Source organism: Trichoderma aggressivum (genome assembly GCF_033847375.1).
Source record: "Trichoderma aggressivum f. europaeum strain CBS 100526 chromosome Unknown scaffold_010, whole genome shotgun sequence".
Classification (NCBI taxonomy): Eukaryota; Fungi; Ascomycota; class Sordariomycetes; order Hypocreales; family Hypocreaceae; genus Trichoderma; species Trichoderma aggressivum.
Window position 1 is genome coordinate 815,400 of NW_026946376.1, and position 19,332 is coordinate 834,731.

General features: G+C 51.0%; 7 protein-coding genes across 7 annotated transcripts; 3 read left to right on the forward strand and 4 right to left on the reverse strand.

The window, feature by feature from the left end:
• Nucleotides 1–38: 38 nt before the first annotated feature.
• On the reverse strand, nucleotides 39–4,620 carry Triagg1_3630 (uncharacterized protein; the record flags this gene model as incomplete). Its single annotated transcript, XM_062897944.1, has 2 exons — nucleotides 39–3,357; nucleotides 3,425–4,620. 2 exons carry the CDS (start codon nucleotides 4,618–4,620, stop codon nucleotides 39–41), a joined length of 4,515 nt encoding a protein of 1,504 aa, XP_062757619.1.
• A 979-nt stretch (nucleotides 4,621–5,599) lies between these two features.
• On the forward strand, nucleotides 5,600–6,972 carry Triagg1_3631 (CAZyme family GT76; the record flags this gene model as incomplete). The annotated part of the gene is made up of 2 exons (XM_062897945.1): nucleotides 5,600–6,516; nucleotides 6,576–6,972. 2 exons carry the CDS (start codon nucleotides 5,600–5,602, stop codon nucleotides 6,970–6,972), a joined length of 1,314 nt encoding a protein of 437 aa, XP_062757620.1.
• Nucleotides 6,973–7,669: 697 nt separating this feature from the next.
• On the forward strand, nucleotides 7,670–9,240 carry Triagg1_3632 (uncharacterized protein; the record flags this gene model as incomplete). Its single annotated transcript, XM_062897946.1, has 4 exons — nucleotides 7,670–8,369; nucleotides 8,460–8,530; nucleotides 8,589–8,702; nucleotides 8,779–9,240. The coding sequence occupies 4 exons, from the start codon at nucleotides 7,670–7,672 to the stop codon at nucleotides 9,238–9,240; spliced, it is 1,347 nt and encodes a 448-aa protein (XP_062757621.1).
• Nucleotides 9,241–9,773: 533 nt separating this feature from the next.
• On the reverse strand, nucleotides 9,774–14,085 carry Triagg1_3633 (uncharacterized protein; the record flags this gene model as incomplete). Its single annotated transcript, XM_062897947.1, has 4 exons — nucleotides 9,774–13,331; nucleotides 13,393–13,753; nucleotides 13,949–13,987; nucleotides 14,036–14,085. The coding sequence occupies 4 exons, from the start codon at nucleotides 14,083–14,085 to the stop codon at nucleotides 9,774–9,776; spliced, it is 4,008 nt and encodes a 1,335-aa protein (XP_062757622.1).
• Nucleotides 14,086–14,292: 207 nt separating this feature from the next.
• Triagg1_3634 (uncharacterized protein) lies at nucleotides 14,293–15,613 on the reverse strand (the record flags this gene model as incomplete). The annotated part of the gene is made up of 2 exons (XM_062897948.1): nucleotides 14,293–15,394; nucleotides 15,453–15,613. 2 exons carry the CDS (start codon nucleotides 15,611–15,613, stop codon nucleotides 14,293–14,295), a joined length of 1,263 nt encoding a protein of 420 aa, XP_062757623.1.
• An 809-nt stretch (nucleotides 15,614–16,422) lies between these two features.
• On the forward strand, nucleotides 16,423–17,389 carry Triagg1_3635 (uncharacterized protein; the record flags this gene model as incomplete). The annotated part of the gene is made up of 2 exons (XM_062897949.1): nucleotides 16,423–16,465; nucleotides 16,587–17,389. 2 exons carry the CDS (start codon nucleotides 16,423–16,425, stop codon nucleotides 17,387–17,389), a joined length of 846 nt encoding a protein of 281 aa, XP_062757624.1.
• A 49-nt stretch (nucleotides 17,390–17,438) lies between these two features.
• Nucleotides 17,439–18,768, reverse strand: Triagg1_3636 (uncharacterized protein; the record flags this gene model as incomplete). Its single annotated transcript, XM_062897950.1, has 2 exons — nucleotides 17,439–17,822; nucleotides 17,896–18,768. The coding sequence occupies 2 exons, from the start codon at nucleotides 18,766–18,768 to the stop codon at nucleotides 17,439–17,441; spliced, it is 1,257 nt and encodes a 418-aa protein (XP_062757625.1).
• Between the last annotated feature and the right edge of the window lie 564 nt (nucleotides 18,769–19,332).

Sequence of the window (19,332 nt, forward strand, 5' to 3'; positions counted from 1 at the left end):
CCCTCATCTAAATATACCTGTATCTACTGGTATTGTTACTAAATACCTTTATTACCGAAAAGCCGCAACACCCTTAACCCAAGATCTCGATCGTCAGAATAGACGCCATGGTTATGTACACCCAGTATTTCCGACAGCCCAGCTGTAGTGGCGCATCGCGAAAAGTCCAACCCAGGATGGAAGATTTCCGATAGACTAGCAGAGTGTTGTAAACCGTGAATACCGTGGAAAGTTTGACCGCTTTCTAATGCACAGACAAATGGGTTATGGATAAAAGCTTTGGTCTCGCGAGCGCGAAGCTGGAGAAGATGGTGGATACGGTTGATCACACGTTCCAAGTCTTCTTCTGGACCCCCTTTATACATATCTCTGAAATAGCGTGACTCCAAGAGATAGCACAAGAATGAGTGCCCTTCCTTGTCGGTCCTTAGCACATCGATATCCGACCTATCAAGAAGGGCGGACAAGAGAGGAAGATTCATGTCAAGGATCGCATGCATCAGTGGAGTTAGGCCACCGCGATCTGAAAGATTGACCTCTGTCTTATCGACGGCGATGAGTAAACAAGCTGCATCTAAATATCTCTTCTCAGTAGCATAAAACAGAGGCGTCAACCGAAAGCTGTCCGCAGCGTTGATATCCACGCCAGCTGCTAGGAGCGATCGAGTTGCCTGACTGGTGGCTCTCTGCACTGCGTGCGATAGGGGAGTCCGGCCCAGGGCATCGGCCTTCTGGAGAACAGCAGCAGAGCAATGTGCAATCAGAAGGTCCACGGCACCATCGTCCTGGTTCTTCTGCAGAGCGAGGGAAAGGAATCTTCCGTCGGGATAGATGATTTCTAGTTCCGACGCCAGCTCGGTGGTTTCAGCGAGCGCTTGAATCATGCTCTTGGTGCCCGTCATGACCAAGCGGGTCATAAAGCTTTCCCCCTTGGAGTTTCTGCGATATGGTTGTGTACGTTTATCGTGAATCAACATGCTGAAAATGGACTCGTCGTACTCCTTAAACTCTGCATTCAATACCTCTGGCCAGTGATCCACCCTATATCGAGTTGGTACCTGACCTCTCAAAGGAGGCAAGTTGCGGTTCATGGAAGAAGCACGCCAAGGAAACAGCTGTTCAAACATTGGTTCATAAACTGAGGCCAGCAATAGGGCATCGTTGCCTTCTTCATCTTGGGCCAGCACATCTATATCTTCCCGTTCCAAGAGCAAGCGTACGACATCTCGCTGGTGATTCTTCACAGCGATGAGGAGGGGCGTCTTCCTCTCCCCGTCCAGCAAGTTCACGTTGACCCCAGATCTCGTTAATAGCACAGTGACGAGACGACCAGTGTTAGTCTCCAAGAAGTCTACCACGAACTCAGATCCGGATTCGTTGATAATTTCTGGACGCAGACGGCAAGCCTGGTGGAGAAGGCTGGAGCCTGTCAGGTCCTTTTCATTGACGTCTCTATCAGCAACAGATGCCAAAAGGTGAAAACAGTATGTGTAATTGGAATTGGCAATGTTGTGGTCCTCCGTACCGTTACCACTTTCAACCCTTGTGTCAAATTCAAAGTCCCCTGGTTTAATGAGCATGTCCATGATGTCACAATATCCATGTTTGGCGGCCAGGCCAAGTGGCGTTTTGCCAGATCCATCGACAGGACCTGGTTTTACATTTTCTTGTTTGAAAAGTAGCTGAACAAGTTCAGTGTTGTCCCATTTGGATATTTCATCGACAAGTTGCGAATAAAGATGTTTATCGTGAGCATACGGCAGCAGGAGTTGAGTTGCTTTCATATCCTGCAGATAAATAGCGGTCAGGAGTGGTACGTTCGTATGCTCCGCGAAGTCCCGCTCACAGTCGATCAGAAAACCCGGGCGCCGTCCCTTGTTTGTGCGAGGCTGAGTATATGATCCGCTGACTGCTGCCGATGCATCTTTTTCCAGTAGCCGCTCCAATAGATTATGCAATCCGTTACGAACTGCATAGATCATCGGTGTAATCCCACAATGGCTACAGCTCTCACATTTTGAGTGTGGCAATAGGAGTAGGGCAGCTTCTTCGTGTTCGCCTCTTGCCGCTGCAGTAAGCGGATTGCCACAGAAATCCGTGTCATCGTAGTCAATCTCTACATCGTGCCATTCGAGAAGCTGGGAGATGATGCCGATATTACCAGAACTGGCAGCCAGCCACATGGCACCTCTTTTGAAGCTATCCTTCATTCCGTGGTTAGATATATCAAACAGCAGCCTGAAGCATCGCTCTCGACCGAGTTCAATCGAAACCAAGAATGCAGTAGAGAGCCCGCCTGAATGGTGACACATCAAGTCCGGCTTAATCGACTTTTGATCCAGAAGTAGCGATACAAACTTGTCAAAGTCATTCATCACAGCGATGATCAATGGTGTTTGTCCATTGGTATTGAAGATGTTTGGATCTGCCCCTCGTGCCAACAACATTTGGGCCATGTTGCAATCTCCTTTCGCGGCCGCAGTGGTCAATAATACACCATCTCTGGAAGGGGTGATCGGTAAGAAATTGTCTCTGAAATATCCATCTTCAGAAATAAACAGACTTTGATTTATACCGCGTTGATTCATATCGTACTTGTGATATACCAAAATTTGCTCGACCCATGCCCGATGGCCAGCATGGCAGGCATCAACGATGGCGGTATGCACATCAACGACTTCTTTGATCATTTGCTGGGTGGCGAGCCTAGACATTGAGAATATGTTTGGCGAAGCACTACCGTCAGTGGCCGAGCTTCGTTGCAAAGCATTGCCAACCGCAGCCTCGGCCTTAGCCTCGGTCTCAGCCTCTATGAAGTGGTAGTTCCAATTTGCCTTGGCATAGTGGAAGAAGGGAGCTTCTTCATCCCTGGTTTCTTCTGGCTCTGTCTCAGCAATCTGAAGGTACCGGAGGCACATGGATGCCATTTTCGCGTTTGCCCTTGGAAACCAACGGGATCTTGTACTTGTGCGCTCGAAATATTCTGCGGCTGATTTGTGCACCAGATGTACTATGTTGCTTGTGTCATCCAGTATGACAAGGCCGGTACACGCAGCGACCAAGTCATCTATATCTGGAACCATGTCTTTGTCGAAAGCTTCACTACTCTCATCTATAGATAGCGCGTGGCTAAGCTCCTGGGGGGAAAGGGGGCGCCTGGCGCACGTCAAGACCAGAAGCATCTGTACAGCAATACGCTCTGACTCGGGGCCCTGAAACTTGATTCGAAGCATGGAATCTTCATATAAAGTATCGTATGCGTTTGAACCAATTGCCAAACTGGAGAGTCGTTTACGAAGACTGCCGACTGATATTATGTTGGCCAGAGACCTCAAATATAGCTCGGCCAGTAGAAACCTAGAGAGTGAATGAGCGGATGCCTTGCCAGCTAGCTATCATACATGTGGTAGAGCCAGACACCTACATGCCGGCACTTGCATTCGTTACCGAGTCGATCACTTCATCTTGGAGCTTTGGAGATCGAGTAACAAAGTTTGGTAGCTGAAAATTGTTGTCTCGCAAGAAGTTCCGGATATCCTCGTCGCTTGACCTCACTTCCAGAGAGGTATAGGCCTCACAGCTCTCGAAGAGGTGTTGAATCTCTGGGATGCCACGTGAAGTCACCAAAAGGCTGACAATGCCATTCTTGTAAAGTTTTAGAAGGTCGTGTATGAGCGGTCGTCGCACCTCGTTTGTAAGTTCATCTAGTGCATCCACTATCAAGTTGACCCTCACAAACCTGGAAAAAAGATCCTGTAGTAGGTTTATGCAGTACGGTCGAGACATGGTTTTGTTAGACAACCGCAATTGATTGCAAGTAGAAACAGCTGCATCAGCCTCATAGTCTGCCTCTTCGAGTGCAACTCGTAAAAGACTGCAAAGCAGCTTCTCCACGGTTTGGGTGTGGTTTTGGTAAGAGCAGTACATGTAAGCCGTCAAAGTCTCAGCATCATTCGCAAGCCGCAAGCTCTCAACCACCATTGCCGTGGTAAAGGTCTTTCCTGTGCCAGGATTCCCAGGGCAAAAGAGAAGGCTGCCTTTCCGCCTGAGCCATTCCAAGTATATTTCAGACTCAAACAACCATTTGCGAGAGCCTGTCTGGCATCGTAGAAAGATATCATTTTGTTGCGCCACGTAGTTGATGTCGCTGACCCATTTGATCGTAGCTTCACGTTCCGTATCCTCCTGGTGACGGATAAGCCTTACAATGTTGTGGCTGGTTACCTGGTCGTTGAGACTTCTTAAAGTGGCTATCTTGACGGATATCTGGCTGCGTATATCGCGAATATCGTCGGGTTCCCATTTGAGCCGTTTCCAGGTTCTTTTGATGGCCGTCCTTGTCCCAGTTTTGCCACCTTTCGCTACACCGGAGTATTCCTCCAAAGTCCTTTTGAGCCGCACAAGCAGATGCTTGCAGCCAGTCACGACGGTCTGGTATTCTTGTGACTGCTCCGGGCTGAGCTCGGCACAGTCAGCCTCGATATCTTGCAAAACAATGGCAAATCCTCGAACGTCATCAGAAATAGCTCTAAACTGCTCCGGGGCGCCGATGAAGCTCCTGCGTATTTGTTTCACAAGCCCGACTACGGCTAAGAAGTCAAATTCGAGGCCGAGGCTCATTGCTGATATCAAGTAGCAAGAAGAATAGCAGATGTTTTAGGAGACAGTTGGCATCAAGCAAAAGAAGGTGCCTTCAATGCATCCTTTTTAGCACTTGAGCCATGGAGAGAGTCCCTGGGGCACTGGGCATTGTCTGTTAGGTAACGGTGAGAGAAACCACAACGCCTTGCGAGGCGTTTTCAGTGGAGTGGCTGTATCAGACTGCCTGGCGTCGCCGACGTGGTATCTCTTTATTGGTTCGTACCTAGGCAGACATCTGTGCTCTGTAAATTGAATTGACCAAACATGTATCATCGCAGCACCTTTTGTATTGGGCAATGACAACATAGCGGTAGAGGCCGGTCTCAACCCAATTGACTTGACTTGAGCGGATTCGACTGTATTCTTGGGGTACTGTTGAAATGAAACTGTCAGTAAAGACCAAGGTAAAGATATGGGTCGTTCCGATTGCCTTTATCTCCCAAAAATGATAGTTGCCATAAATGCCTGCAATTATATTTGCACGCGATCATATTCTGGTGGTTTTGGAAGTGTAGTTGAATGAAAGTCAGGGTGTTTGATCTCAGTACCTTAGAGGTAGTACAGGTAGGTAGGTACCCAGTCGCTAACGTTACCTGTCGACATCAGGTACTCCTGAGCTTATACAGCGCCAAACTACCGCAAAATGACCGAGCAGGTACAAGAAATCCATCCACAACGTTAGCAGGTACTTTATCATACAGACGTGTTCAAGCCAGACTGCATGAATTGCATCTGATGCTTGCTTCATCCACCTCACGTCAAACCCACGCCCTCTTAATTCTCTTTGATTTGCAATCCCATTGAAACTCATTCCTCATTCTACTCATGTCACTAAAAGTGAATTGATGAGCGCAAATCAGCAAATCCAATGCACCCATAACAAATCATTTGAACATCTCACCACAACTACGCACTCACTCACTCATCATCCAATGCCCATACTCCCATAGCCACAAAGATGAAGCTCATCCCCTCCAATGAATCCCGCCCATTGCACTCTCTCATCGCCGTCTTTACCGCCTGGAAAGGCTTCTTGCTGGCCATAGCCCTCGGAACCACCGTCAGCCACGACTACGACACGTCAACGTCTCTCTTCTTCCAGAGCTTGTACGGCTCAAGCGGCAATGCATCGGCCCTCGCAACCCGGTTGACGCGATGGGATGCGCTGTATTTTATGAAGGCCGCGCGCGACGGCTATGTGTACGAGCAGCAATGGGCCTTTGGAGCAGCGTTGCCGCTTACTGTGCGCGGCATCTTGTGGTTCTTCAAGCCGTTGACGCATCTGGTCGGCGGTGATGATGCTGCTCTCGAGCCCGTGGCGGCCATCATCTTCACGACTTTCTCTCACCTGATTGCTGTTTTGGCTCTTCACAGACTCACTCTCGTTCTCTTTGGCAATAAAACACTGGCCTACGTGGCAGCGGTTCTGCACATTCTCTCCCCGGCTGGCCTCTTCCTATCCGCTCCGTACGGAGAGAGTCCGTTTGCCTGCCTGTCCTTCATCGGCAACCTGCTCTTCGCCACGGGTGTTCAGTCCAGCTCCAGTATTGGCGAACGGATCCTGGCCTTTCTCGGCGCGGGCATTTCGTTTGGACTGGCCACTGCTTTTAGGAGCAACGGCTTGTTCAGCGGGCTCCTGTTTGCCGTAGAAGCGATCAGGGGCTTGCTCGCCTTTTTCCGTCAGCCGAGTATTTCAAGGCTAGCCTTGCTCGCCTCTTTAATCATTGGCGGTCTCTGCATTGCAGCTGGCAGTGTAGTACCGCAAACGGTGGCCTGGTTCAGATATTGCAAAGTTGATCTCACTGACGCAGAGCCAAGGCCATGGTGCTCTCGCTTGGTACCCAGCATATATACCTTTGTCCAAGCCCACTACTGGTAAGTTGCTGCTACACACTGAAACACATATAGAAAGGTAATACTCACCATGGTGGCAGGGATAACGGCTTCTTGAGATATTGGACCCCAAACCAGCTACCTTTGTTCATACTTGCCAGCCCCGTGCTCACGCTTCTTCTCAAGTCAGGAGTACAAGTTATTCGTAGCTGGGGTCAAAGCCTCAGCCAGTCCACGCCTGTTGTTGCGGAATCGCATCATACCTTTGTGCTCACATTAGCTGCCATCCAGACACTGGTTGCGGTCTTGGCTATTACCAATTTCCACGTGCAGATTATAACTCGGCTGGCATCTGGGTACCCCGTGTGGTATTGGTGGATAGCCAACAGCCTAGGAAACGGCGAGACTCGCAAAATGGGCTCGGGAGTTGTTGTCTTCATGGTCATGTATGCCGGCATCCAGGGAGGATTGTTTGCCTCGTTTATGCCGCCAGCATAGATGCCTTGATCAGTTCGTCGTTACAAATACAAACAAACAAGAATATTGCAATTGAATCTGCGCACCTTGTCTTAATGATCCGTAGTTGACTCTCTGAATTACACTCTTCGTTGCTCAGTATCAAGTACGCTCATCACAGCACCAATTCTCAACTCAACCAACTCTGCTCTACAGCACATCATTGTCAGCCTCTTAATCACGCATACCTACTTATCGTCTCATCATCATACAGACATATTATATTACTGCCAAACTTCGATTATTTGTGAACAAATGCTTCGCACGTCTGCATCGGACATGTGCAGCTCCTCCCGTGATTTAGTGCCTGTCCATTCTACCCATCAAGGCAAGAGAGGCTGTCCGCCTTCTCACGGCGTTTGTTCTGCCATCCAAAAATCCACACCGCTTGGCCTACCTTCTCAAAGTCTTCCAATATTTATTTAAAACCTCGATCACAAACAAACACCATCCACATTTTATATCAACTTCTACAACACCAAGCGCCAGTAAGTCCTGCTCAGGGGTTGGAACAACTACTCGGAAACTTCAGTACAAGTACTTCCTAAAAGACACAGGCTACCTATTATACTGATCACCCGCTACTTTATATCAGCGGACGACATTTCAACAGGAATCATCCAGTAGATTATACCAACTGCCAACCAGAAAACATTCCACCAAGTCTCAACCACGCAAAATGCAAGCCACAGGCAGCGACGGCGAGGCTTCGTCCAAAGAAACCACCCCAAGCGTCTCTCAGGAGAACCAGAGCCAGCATCAGCACCAACATCAACATCAGCCTGATGGTACCAACTCCTTGTATGCCAACAGCGATGTCAAGCTCTGGCTCCAATACACCGGCTTCTTCGACACCGAGCAGCGCCTCAAAGTCCTCGCCGTGTTCCGCAGACTCAAAGACCTCGACGAGCAGCGCCTCAAGCTTCTCGAGGAGGTTCGCACGTCTACAGAGTACTCTAGTTCTCTCGCTATTGCTACGATTCCGCAGAGCTTTTCCGCCTTCCAAGATTTGTCGCCAACATTCTCGATGGCTAGTTCCAACGACGATAATACCCTGTCGGGCTCCCAATCAACGGCTCCCGCAAGCTCAAATGAAACTTATAGCTTCGAGATTTCTTCCATCAATAAAGGGGCTGGTTCAAATTTCTGGCTCACGATGTTTGAAAACAAGTTGCCGTCTCATCAAAGTAGTACCCAAAATGTCAAACCCTCCATGAAAGCTACTACATCCCCGGGTGATCCCAACTCTGAGGTTCAAGGAGCACAATCTCCGTCCTCGTTGGATGGACCATTTGAAACTGAAGCACATCGTTTCAGCAAAAGTCAGGTCGTGAGATCCTATACTCCATCCCAACTCTTGTCGTTGGCTCCCAAGCAAGGTATCTATATACATCTAGACCTCTATTCAACACAGTCCATCCTTCCTCCCCCTCCTATTCTTCTCCTTTAATTCTAACGGCGTTCAACAGAATTAGCAGAATCGCGCTACTTTTTAATCAAGTCCTTCAACTTTGCAAACGTTGACAAATCCCAGCGAGACGTAAGTACACACGAGCTCTACATCACCCGCCAATCCCTCATGTTGACAAACAAAACAGGGATTATGGGTCACGAGTGCGTGCAACGGCGCCATCTTCGCCAACGCCTTCAAGCACCACAAAAACGTCTTCCTCCTCTTCTCCGTCAACAAATCCAAGGCCTTTCAAGGCTACGTAAGTCCATCGATCTCACAAATCATCCTCACATCCTCACTCCTCAAACCTCCCAACTAAACGCATCCCCCTACAGGCTCGCATGACCTCCCTCCCATCAAGCACCATCCCCCCTCCAAAATGGATGAGCAAAACCTCCTGGAGACACAGCGCCCCCTTCGGGGTCCAATGGCTCAGCACCCACCGCACCGAGTTCTGGAATTTCGGCAAGCTGAGGAACCCGCTCAACGACGGTAAACCCGTCTTTATCGGCAGAGACGGCCAGGAGATTCCCGAGACGTGCGGCCGTGAGATGGTTTGCGTCTTGGACCAGGGAGCGGCAGAAAAGAGAGGACGTGGTAGCGTCACTTCGTGGAGAGTGCGGAGGGATTATGATGATGATGGCAAGGACGAGGTGACAACTTGGCATCATGATGAAGCTGACAAGGACGAGATGCCAACTTGGAACCATGATGATGAATGGTCAGAGGCGGGGGAAGACATCACCGCCAGCGAGGAGTCCGAGACGGTAGATGACATGCCACTGATCAAATATTGACTGACACTCGCATTGATGAGAATCTCGGATGGACTTGAGGGACTTGTCTTGTGGCAGACCGGGTTGCTTATTCTCTATCAAGTTCTATTTAGATAGCCTGTGTATTAGGCTCATCAGGGGGGCCAATCTAACTTAACCAACAGCGTCTCTATCAAAAATGAACACGGGAGAACCATGTTACCTTGATAGTACCACATATTAAAACTCAAATAGATGGAAAGCAAAGGGGAATGAAGCCTCCCTTACGGTGGTTTCAATTTCAGCATGAAAAGACTCGAATATAATATCCAATCCAGTGTGCCATTACTACCCGTGTATGCTCCTATTATTACATCCCAACAAATTCCAGACACAAACTCGTGCACCAGACACCAGTTACTCCATTTGACATAGAAGAAACCCGCCTCTTTCAACCCAAATATAGTGCAATCGGCATGTATTCCAATTTCTCGAGGACAAGTTGGGTAATAAACCCTCAAGCAAGTCCTTCTTACGGCAATGGCAGAAAGCCATTATCATCTGCAAGACCTCGACTAATAGTCATCTTCAGAGTCGCTATTGTCGTTTATTGTAATCGCTCGCCATCGTCTATCAGTCAAATCTTGAGCAGCCGTGCCCTCGCTCTCAGGATCGACATAGCCTTCCCCTCCACCAAGACTCAGCGCAACCGGCAAAAACACCAGTGCGTGAAGGGCAGCAAAGACGACCAGGGCCAACCACACTCGGAAGTAGTAGATTTCGAAAATCTTGGATCGCGTAAACGCAAGAACGCTGACGCCCAATAGCTTCGTAACGGTAATACCAGAAAACACCGATCCGCCAACGTTGACCAGCGCCGTCCAAGCACGAGCATCTCGCCCGTTGACGTTGAAGCTGTTCTCCATGACGGTTCGCGAGGGGAACATGAAGGCTCGGGCAATGTGCGCGCAGAACTCAACCGAGATTCCGACGCAAATAATGAGATTCACGAGAGAAACGGCATTCAAAGAGACGTTGAACAGCACCATGGCACCCATAATGTCAACGACGCTCATGATAACCGTCAACGTCACAATGGCAGCTGTGAGAACGGAGCCCAAGAGGAGCGACGCAATGATGAAAATGGCACCGACAGCAGCACCCAAAAGACCGGCAGTCAGCTGGATGATGCTGAGATACTGGTCGAAAAAGATGTAGAAGACGCTGTAAGGGAAAACGTCCGCTCCAGTAGCTTTCGTGATGTCAGAGGCGATGCGGCGTGCAGAAGAGTAGGCCTTGATAAAGTCTTCCTGGCTGCGAAGGCGTGTGTGCGCGGTTCTGAAATGAGTGGCTTTGACGTGCGCAGACTCATCATCCAGAATGACTGCATCTCCGTAGGACGCTTGGCCACCCAGCGGGCAAACGTCATCCGTCTTTGCCGCAAGGAACTTTTTGAGATAATGAATAAACTCATCATTCTCGGGCATCCCATGAAGAGAGGTGTTCCAGGCAGGTTGGCGGTCCGCAAAGCAGGTTGAGCCACGCTCAATGCAGCACTGCTCGTAGATGGGATTCAGCCAGAGGAAGAAGTCATCGACCCAACTTGCCGTTGGAGACATGATGTATGAAAGGTGAGATCGCTGCCTCTCGAGCTCCAAAGTGGTTGTCAGGGAGAATGGCTCGCAGGTGGTAAACCTTGAGCAGATTGCTTGCTGTTGTGGGCGTTGAGACGCATCCACTCCGCGGGTAACAAAGTACACCGGAGGGCCAGTCTCCAGGTAGTCGTAGAGGTCGTTGAAGTAGGGGATCAAGTAGGAGCCGTCTGGAATGGCGACACGCTGATCCAGTCCAAGCTGGATGCCTGGTAGCAAGGCGATGGCAGCTGACAAAAGACCAAGGAAGACGGCTACGACACCGACCTTGGTTTGCCTTCGCAAGAGGAAAGGCGCATAAGTGTTCCTGATGAAGATTTGCAAGTAGCTCTCCTCATCGGCATCAGACACTCTTCCGGTTGCTGGAGTATAGCCATTGCTGCCATTAAGAGTGATTCTAGCTTTCTTAATCTGCCACCACGGCCAGAATTCGCAACGATGATCTTCCACCCGCATTTGATTCAAGGCCAAGAAGGACACAAACATGGTCATCTGAAGAACTGCATTGATGAGAACCGCACCAGCGGCATAAGCAGCAAAGTTTCGGACAGCAGGCATGCCCACCGCAGATCCAAGGGCAAACGCAAACGTCTCAGTCAGGGCCGAAAACAAGATGGAAGGTCCCATGCGGCCCAAGGCCCGGGCGACTCTCTCCTCCACCATCTGGTCTGGGAAATTAATGTTGACTCTTTCGAGCTCGTGGACAATAAGGAAGATGTTGTCGACGCCCACAGCCAATACGATGAACGGAATGACTTCGACAATGATGAGCGTGGCTTTCAGACCAACCCAGGAGAAGAAGCCAATGGACGCAGAAATGGACATGAGAACAATGATGATGCCGGCGAGACCCAGAGTGACTTTTGACTCGACAAGCAGCAGCGCTGGGTTTCCAAAGAGGTGCTTCAGGGGTGTGCCCAGTGCCAGGCAGGCATAGATGAACATGACAATGTAGCTGATGACGACAATCTTGGCATCCGTGTTGGTAGACTTGTTGAGTTCCTGTTCAAGACTAATCTCGGTGGTAAAGGACAATCGAAGACCACGGCTCTTGGCCTCTTCTTGAGCTTGAAGGAGTCGATCACGGAGTGCATTCTCCCAATCAATGGCACGAGCCAGGGTATCAGAATTCTCGGGGGCGTTGTTGACCACCCATGTGACGGTCATGGCTTGAGATTCAGCGACATCGTGGCCGTAGCCGCCCAAGATCATGGTTGGTTCAATGGGCTGTCCAAACGCAGGTCGACAGTCTACGGGAGATATCGCGCAGCTGCGCAAGTCTTCCTTCCAGTAGTTGGGGTCGATATCTCCTCCCTTTGAGTACCAGTATTGCGTAACAGACTGTATGACACAAGCATCACCAGTAGGCTTGAAACAAACATCACTAAGCGAGCTTCCATGGGTAGAACCCTTGAGTTTTTCAACACTCTTTTCAACTTCTGTCCACCACTGCAAAGTCTCATAGCTGAGAACGGGGCTAGGGCCAGAAGTCTCGGTGTCGTTGACCAGGAAAATCTTTTCGGCTCGGAAAAAGGGGCCAAAGTTGGAGTCAAAGTATTCCTTTTCTTGCGCAGCGGCCGAAGATGGACTGACCCAGAGACGAGCAGGGTCTTGCTCGATATCGAACCGGAACCAGCCAGCACTGAGGATGCCAACGACGAGCAAGCTGATACCTATGGTGAGGCCTGGAAACCGCGCGGCCGTGTCTCCCAGGTTACGAAATGCCTTGTCGCACTTGTCGTTGAGCCAATACCGCTTTGTAGGCTGATCTCGCATAGCATCAGGAAGAATAGGCCCGCCCTCATCCTCATCATCGCTGTGGGAGGAGTCGTGCAGTAGACGAGACCTTTCGACGCGGCGCTTGAGATATTTGAACCAAAAGATGTGACCAAAGACGGCAGTGAAGAGAGCAAGCAGCAGGACGCCATACGTAAGGATGGACGCGAAAGAAAGACAGGGTAGCTTTCCCACTTTGCAGGATCCAGCCTCGTTGACATCCGGCAAGGTAGGGCATACCTCGGGGCAGTCGACACATACACATCGATAGGCCGGGTCCTCGTCGTTGCATTTCTTGGGCTTCATCTGCTTCGGCTCCATGCCAGGCTGGTCGTAATTTTCAGGAAAGTTGATTTGGAAGGGGGAGCCAACGAATGGCTTCTTGTCGCCCAGGAACTTGAGCATGCTGTGATAATCACCGGCTCCTCCACCAATCAAGTCCATGGCCCTACTGTTGGCGCCTCCAAACTTGACCTCTTTGCAGCTGTCGTAGAGCCCGGAGCCATATTCTTCAGAGACCAGCTGGTCGAGCTCAGTGACGAGCAGCTTCCCACTCTTTTTCGCGGCATCGGTGACGTTGATAAAGGTCGATTGATCGGGGGAGCACGTAAACTTGCAAAACAGGTTGAAGAAGTTTTCCTTGCAGGCCGGGCAAGACCCGATGAGGGTTCTCGGAGTGCCCATTTCGCTTTTCAAAGCTTGGACCTTTTAATACCCATTAGCATTACTTATTACCTATTTCCCCAAAAAGAGGCACGCGACATACCTGTTCCATGTTACAGCAGACCGGCCCCTCGCCCCATTCGGCGCCGCAGAGCTCAACCAGCTCCTTTCGAAGATCGTCGTCCGGGTCGTGCGCGAGGCCATTGTCGACACACGGCAGCTCCTTGCCAAAGAGGCTCTGCTTGCCGCACTGGCCGCGAAAGGCACACCGGCCCAGTTCGTGCTTCGGCGTGAACGATTCGGCGTAGGCGCTGACTCCGAAGAGCAAGGCGGCAAGGCCCGATTGCAGCACCGCCAGACGCATGGCGCCTCGTGGCCGAACGGCCATCAAAATACGAGCTGAGACGAGCTTTCCCAGCGCCTCGTCTGTAGCCGTTGAGATCGAGAGTGTCGAGTAAGGAGAGCTTCGGATTTGTTGTGATGATGGGGGGTGTTGGTGCGAATGATTGCGTCACGGATGGAGAGTGACGGAGCGGTAGCGGTGGGTTGATTGATATATGGAGTAGCGTCCCTACTAAAGTGCTTCTGTGCTGTAGGTACGAGTGTAGGTACCTGTACCTGTAGCTTTGCTGACTGCCCGTGGCTAGCGCTGTACGTACCTCGGGCTAGCACCCAAAGGGAGGTGACCGGGCTGCCGCCTATTTCAGGCAAGGTACAGGCTGCAGCATTAGCGGTGCCCGGTGTACCTGATGATGTTAAGAGCCCATGTCGTGTCGTGTCGTGTCATGGATGTCATATTATCGTGTCGTCAATGAAACGCAGCGTTTGTCTGAGCTCTTTTTATCAAATCGAATCAAATCACAGCACAGCCTTTAGAAGCATGGAATAGACAGAGCACAGCATAAGCACAGCACAGCACAGCATAAGCACGGCACAGCAACAAATAAACATCACGACTCACTGACGTCACCAAAGACAACAACTCCAAAAAGGGGAGCCATTTTCACAGCCATCGTCGTATCGAATTCAACTTGCCCAACCAATCCGAAACAACCCGCTGCCCAGCATCGTTCAAGCCAAGCTCTTCTTCTCTTTCCTGTCCCACGTCCACGACATTAATTCTTCGCTCCGGCTCCTCAGCCAAAAAATGCACGTCTTCATCCCAACTAGCCCGCTCCTTAAGCTCGACCCGGCCGATGCTGCGCCGCATTAAACTCGCCATTTCATCCGCCTGCGCCATGAACGTGTGTCTTGTATCGTGAACTTTTGAACCTGCCTTCGACTTTGTCTCCGGTGAATGTTGATGTTGATGCAAGGGTGACCGAGACGGTGCGTCATGTAAGAGCATTGTCTCGGGAATCTTGAGAGTCGATGTCCGCGGTGGAAACACAAGATACGATCTACGAGGCGTGGCAGACGTCTCCGCTCCGACAGCGCTCTTCTCCCCCTTCATGGCACTCACAACACCTGCAAACTCGGCAGACGCGTAGAAAGACTCGGGGATAGGCAGTCCCGGGTTATGGAAGAAGAGGCTCGGGCTCGCAAAGGGGTCAAACAGGTTGGTCGGCTCTTGGAACAGGGATACCAGTCTCTGCTGCAGGGAGTCGAGTCGAGCATTCCCGTTTGCACGCCGCATGGCCCTCATTGCGTCTCTGACGGACTTGGCGCCGAGGACTTTGTGGCCTGGGAGGAACATGGTCCAGTTGTAGATGCCGTTGTAGGTTGCGACGCCACGGACGCAAAACGGTTTATGCGGGTGTGATTCCGTCAGGGAGAGAGACATGGCCAGGCCGGCGCCGAGATGAGAGCCGTAGACGTAGATGCTGCCTCGACCATTGTCTGGTGGCATCAAAGCTTCAGCGATCCATTGATAGGCAAATGCCACATCATGCATCGGCACAGGCCAGTCGGCAGCGTTGAGGAACTCATCATCCTCCTGACTGGCGGCATTGAGGCGCTCAGTCGTCCATCGGTAGTTGATACTGGCGACGGGCCAGTCGTGCAGAAACTCTGGCAACTGCTTCACCCCATTGGCACTCTCAGGCAGCGGAGGCAAATGAACCACGAGGAACTTTGAAGGTGAAAACTCATCAATGTTGTACAAGCTGCCGCATGCGTTAGCGCTGTGTTGCTTTGGGTTTTGGGGGTTGTGGATTCACAGACTCGACGTCTACAGAGCCTCCAGAGCCGCACGTTACGGGGACAGTCTTCCGGATACGAGGGTGTGTTGATCTTAGCACGCTGAAGCATCGGCGATGAAGTGACGAAAACATGACAAGACGAGTGAACGAGTTGATGATCGGCGAGCTGCGCGCGTTTCCCATTAATCGAGAAAGCGTTCACATAAGCCCTCCCCTCCCGAGTGCTACCCTATACCTCCGGGATGGAAGAGTGGGCTGGTTTCGCTTGAATGTGGTAGGTTGAAATAAGGTAGACAGACATGCTTCACATGTTTAGTGGATGAAGCTATTTTTTTTTCTGTGTAGCGACGCTGTCTTGGAATCACATGCTGATGAATCACCATGTTGTGCAGTATTGTATTATTGTTGACTACCTTAAATATTGTATCCATGTCCTTGGCATTCATACCATCGGGCGCCGGGGGGGTTTTGGGTAAGGGTTCGCACTGTGAAAAGCGTCTGGTAAGGGCTCTGGTAATGGTTTTTGTACTTCCGTAATGGTTTTCTGCCCTAACTTCATTGCTTATAACGATTACCAGCCTGAAAAGGCTGACCAGACCACTGACTAGAAACCACCCCCGGGCTCCTAGGTACCTGTGATATGTAAGTAGCTCTACCTAACAGCCTTAGCAGTAGATAGTCCAGTAGCAACACGACACGACGGGAGTTTCTATATCGTGCCCCGTAAAAAGGGCCACTATTCTTCCAGGTGCTGCTGGTAATTCAATGCTGCAATCTCGTTTGCTCGTCTGCATATTGTCAAAAGCCCTCCTTATCGCGAGCCGTTGAAAACATCCGGCATTCAAGGCACTGCTTCATACTAACCGTATACTTGCATCCGTCAACATACTACTGCCCGACTTGCCCGCGTCCATCATCATCTTCCCATCTTTCACTCAATTGCATTGTTTATACTGTGTTAATTGCAGTGTATTTCTCCCTGATACAGTACAATGACGCTCTTGCGTCAATTCATCGTCTTTGGGACAGACAACGGTGGGTTACGTTACATCCCCCCTCCATCTCCAACCCGTCACATCACTTTGGAGCACAAAAAAACACAAAAATAGAGTAATGTGATGAATTAATCTACTGGCTAATGCTGACGCCAGCCAAGCCGGCATCGAGCGCTCATTACGCTTCGTCCAGGCCCTAGTTTCTCTCATCGCCACATATCCCGCCCTCCAAGTCGCCGCACAGCTCCATCTCACGTCGATCAGCGTCCCACCCCCAGCGTCATTCCTGCTGCTGCGATCAAAGATCAACCTCACCAGACGCCTCTTGCGCTTCTTCCGGTTCTTGGACCAGTTCAAACTGGGGTGGGATGTCTATGCCTCTGGGTTACTGGATTTCGACACTTTGCTTGATGTGCTTTGCAAGACGTCCCTGGGCGTCTTTGGCATGCTCGAGACGGCAACTCTGCTGGATCTGCTGGAAATAGACCAGCTCCAGATATTTGGACCCGAGCAGACTGCAAGCTTAAATTACCAAGCTCAGTACTTCTGGCTGACTGCCCTGTGCATCTCTCTCTTCCGCTCTGCCACTAGATTATTGCGCATTCTCGGCAATCAAGTGGCCCCCAGTTCCTCGTCTATCAACGAGAAAGAAAGGGACGCGCAAAAGGAAAATGACTTTCAAGATAGAGATTCGGCATTAACAAAAAATGACGATGAGTCTGCTCCAAAGAAGCCAAATGAGATTCAGGTAGAAACGAGCAACGGACAGACAAAATCCGGGGAGTCCGTCTCGCCGGTGGTCCTGAAGCTGATATCTGACGCCATGGACTTGCTTCTCCCCGCCTCTGCTGTTCGGCTGATTCAAGTAGATTCTGAAGTGATTGCCGTTGCCATGCTTATCAGCACAGCAGTCACCGCCAACGGCGTATGGGCTAGGTGTGGTAGGGATATGCGTCGTGGTTAAGATGTACGCAACAACAGAGTAGCAGCAGCAACCTTGATAGATACAAGAATTATACCGCCGCCAAAGGCTCATTGCTTGCTGCCTCGAGTTTCTCCGTGGGATTTTTCCTCTCCCACTCTTCCCTCTCCCGGACCATGTCCCGCTTGCACCACATGATTGTAATCCCGCACCAGAGCGCGCACCATATGAATGGCACGGCCCAGCACACGCCATATGCGACGGTTGCTGGAATCGGATGGATCAAGGCTACCACGGTGAGGCCGGCCGCCAAGATGAGGGCAGGGATGGACCAGAACAGAGACTGGACGAATAGCATTCGCCGGAAGCGGGGGCTGGCAGTATAACGCGCAGCGAGAGCTTCTCGGTATGGCCGACCAGCGCCGGCGTTGACAGCGACGGTGTCTTCAATGAAATAATACACCCCTGGCAGAACCTGTGCAAAAAGAAAGAAGATTTGTCAGTAAGAGACGCTTGTAAGTACGAGACACAGTAAAAAGATGTCATACCTTTTCGCCCTTGCCCGTAGAGCTCAGACGGAAGGGAGCACGCCAATCCATCGCGTGGAACAGCGTAATCAGAAACAAGACACCGCCGATGCTGTACAAAATGGCCGGAGCCGGCATGCAGAGAACCCTCAGCCAGACCTCATGCGGCGCACTGCCCACGATGAAGAGCGCCGTGACGGCCGTGATGGTGAGGACCGACGTCCAGTTCAGAGTGTCAAAGCACCAGCGGCTGTTGGTGCCCAGCGGACGATAAAATCTCTCCTTCTTTATAAGACGCAGCGTTCTGATGCCAAACTCGACGTACGTGGGCCCGCCCCAGATGGTTGTGATGACGGCAAAGATGATCCAGCCGGGGACGTGGCCTGCGTATCTCATCGCATAGTACAGCACAATCGGCACCACCGAGCCGTCGATAAACACCATGATGGCGAACAGAAACAGTCTCCAGCGCTTCCATCCGTGATGCCAGGTAAAGGGCAGCTGGGGCAGCAGCTGCGGGTTGTTGCCGTAGTAGTCCTGCAGAGTCCGATCTCGTCGCTTCCACTCTTTCCGCGTGCCCGCCCGCGAGTCGTAGTAAACATCTGATTCCTGCCGCAGCGCATACGAGAGGCTTCGCCGCGGCGCATCGGCGGCGCGAGGGGATTCCGGGCCGACCTGCTGGCTTGCTCGACGGGTGGGCGTGTCCATGGAGGACGCAAAGGTGACGATGTTTGGCAGCGAGGCGGTGCCTTGATGGGACATGGCGATGCCGCCGTTGACGGGAGCGTCACCAGCGGCCTTTGCCTTTGCAGCAGCAGCGGCGGCGGCGGCATTGTTTGGCAAATCCTCCGACATGGAGCGGACGGCCGCTGGATCCTGGTCTGCGCCCGGCATCGTGGGCAGCAGCGGTTTGTTCACACACACGATGCGATCAGGGAGGGTCGAATTGGAGGTTGTTGAAAAAAGTAAATAAATAAAACAATGAAGTAAGAAGAAGAAGAAAAGCTAAAGGTTTCAAAAAAACTAAAAAAAAAAAAAACTACTGGCGATAAGAGTCCTTCATTTGGCTGGGCGATGCGGGCGCCATTTCTTTAAGACTTGTTGGACTGGGTGTAGAAAAAAAAACAACTTTTAATCCAAGGGAAACAGGAACAGGGTTGCCAAGAAAGCGTCGGGCAACGGACCTTGAAGGATGATGACGTTGTCACCTGAGAGTGCCGATAACAACGCTGAGATGATCCGGCTGAGCCGATGGCATGACTGACGCTCCGTAGGGACGGAGCAATTAAAACCTGCAGATGCGCATTCACTCTCTGAGGTGCATGCAGAAAAAATACATCCGATGACCAAGGTAATCTTGCAATGGAAGAGAATTGCTCTTCTGGAGAGCCGCGACTCGACTACTAATCAAGCTTCCGGGTTGCTTTGAAAGGCTCTCCCCGTGCCATCTAGAACATG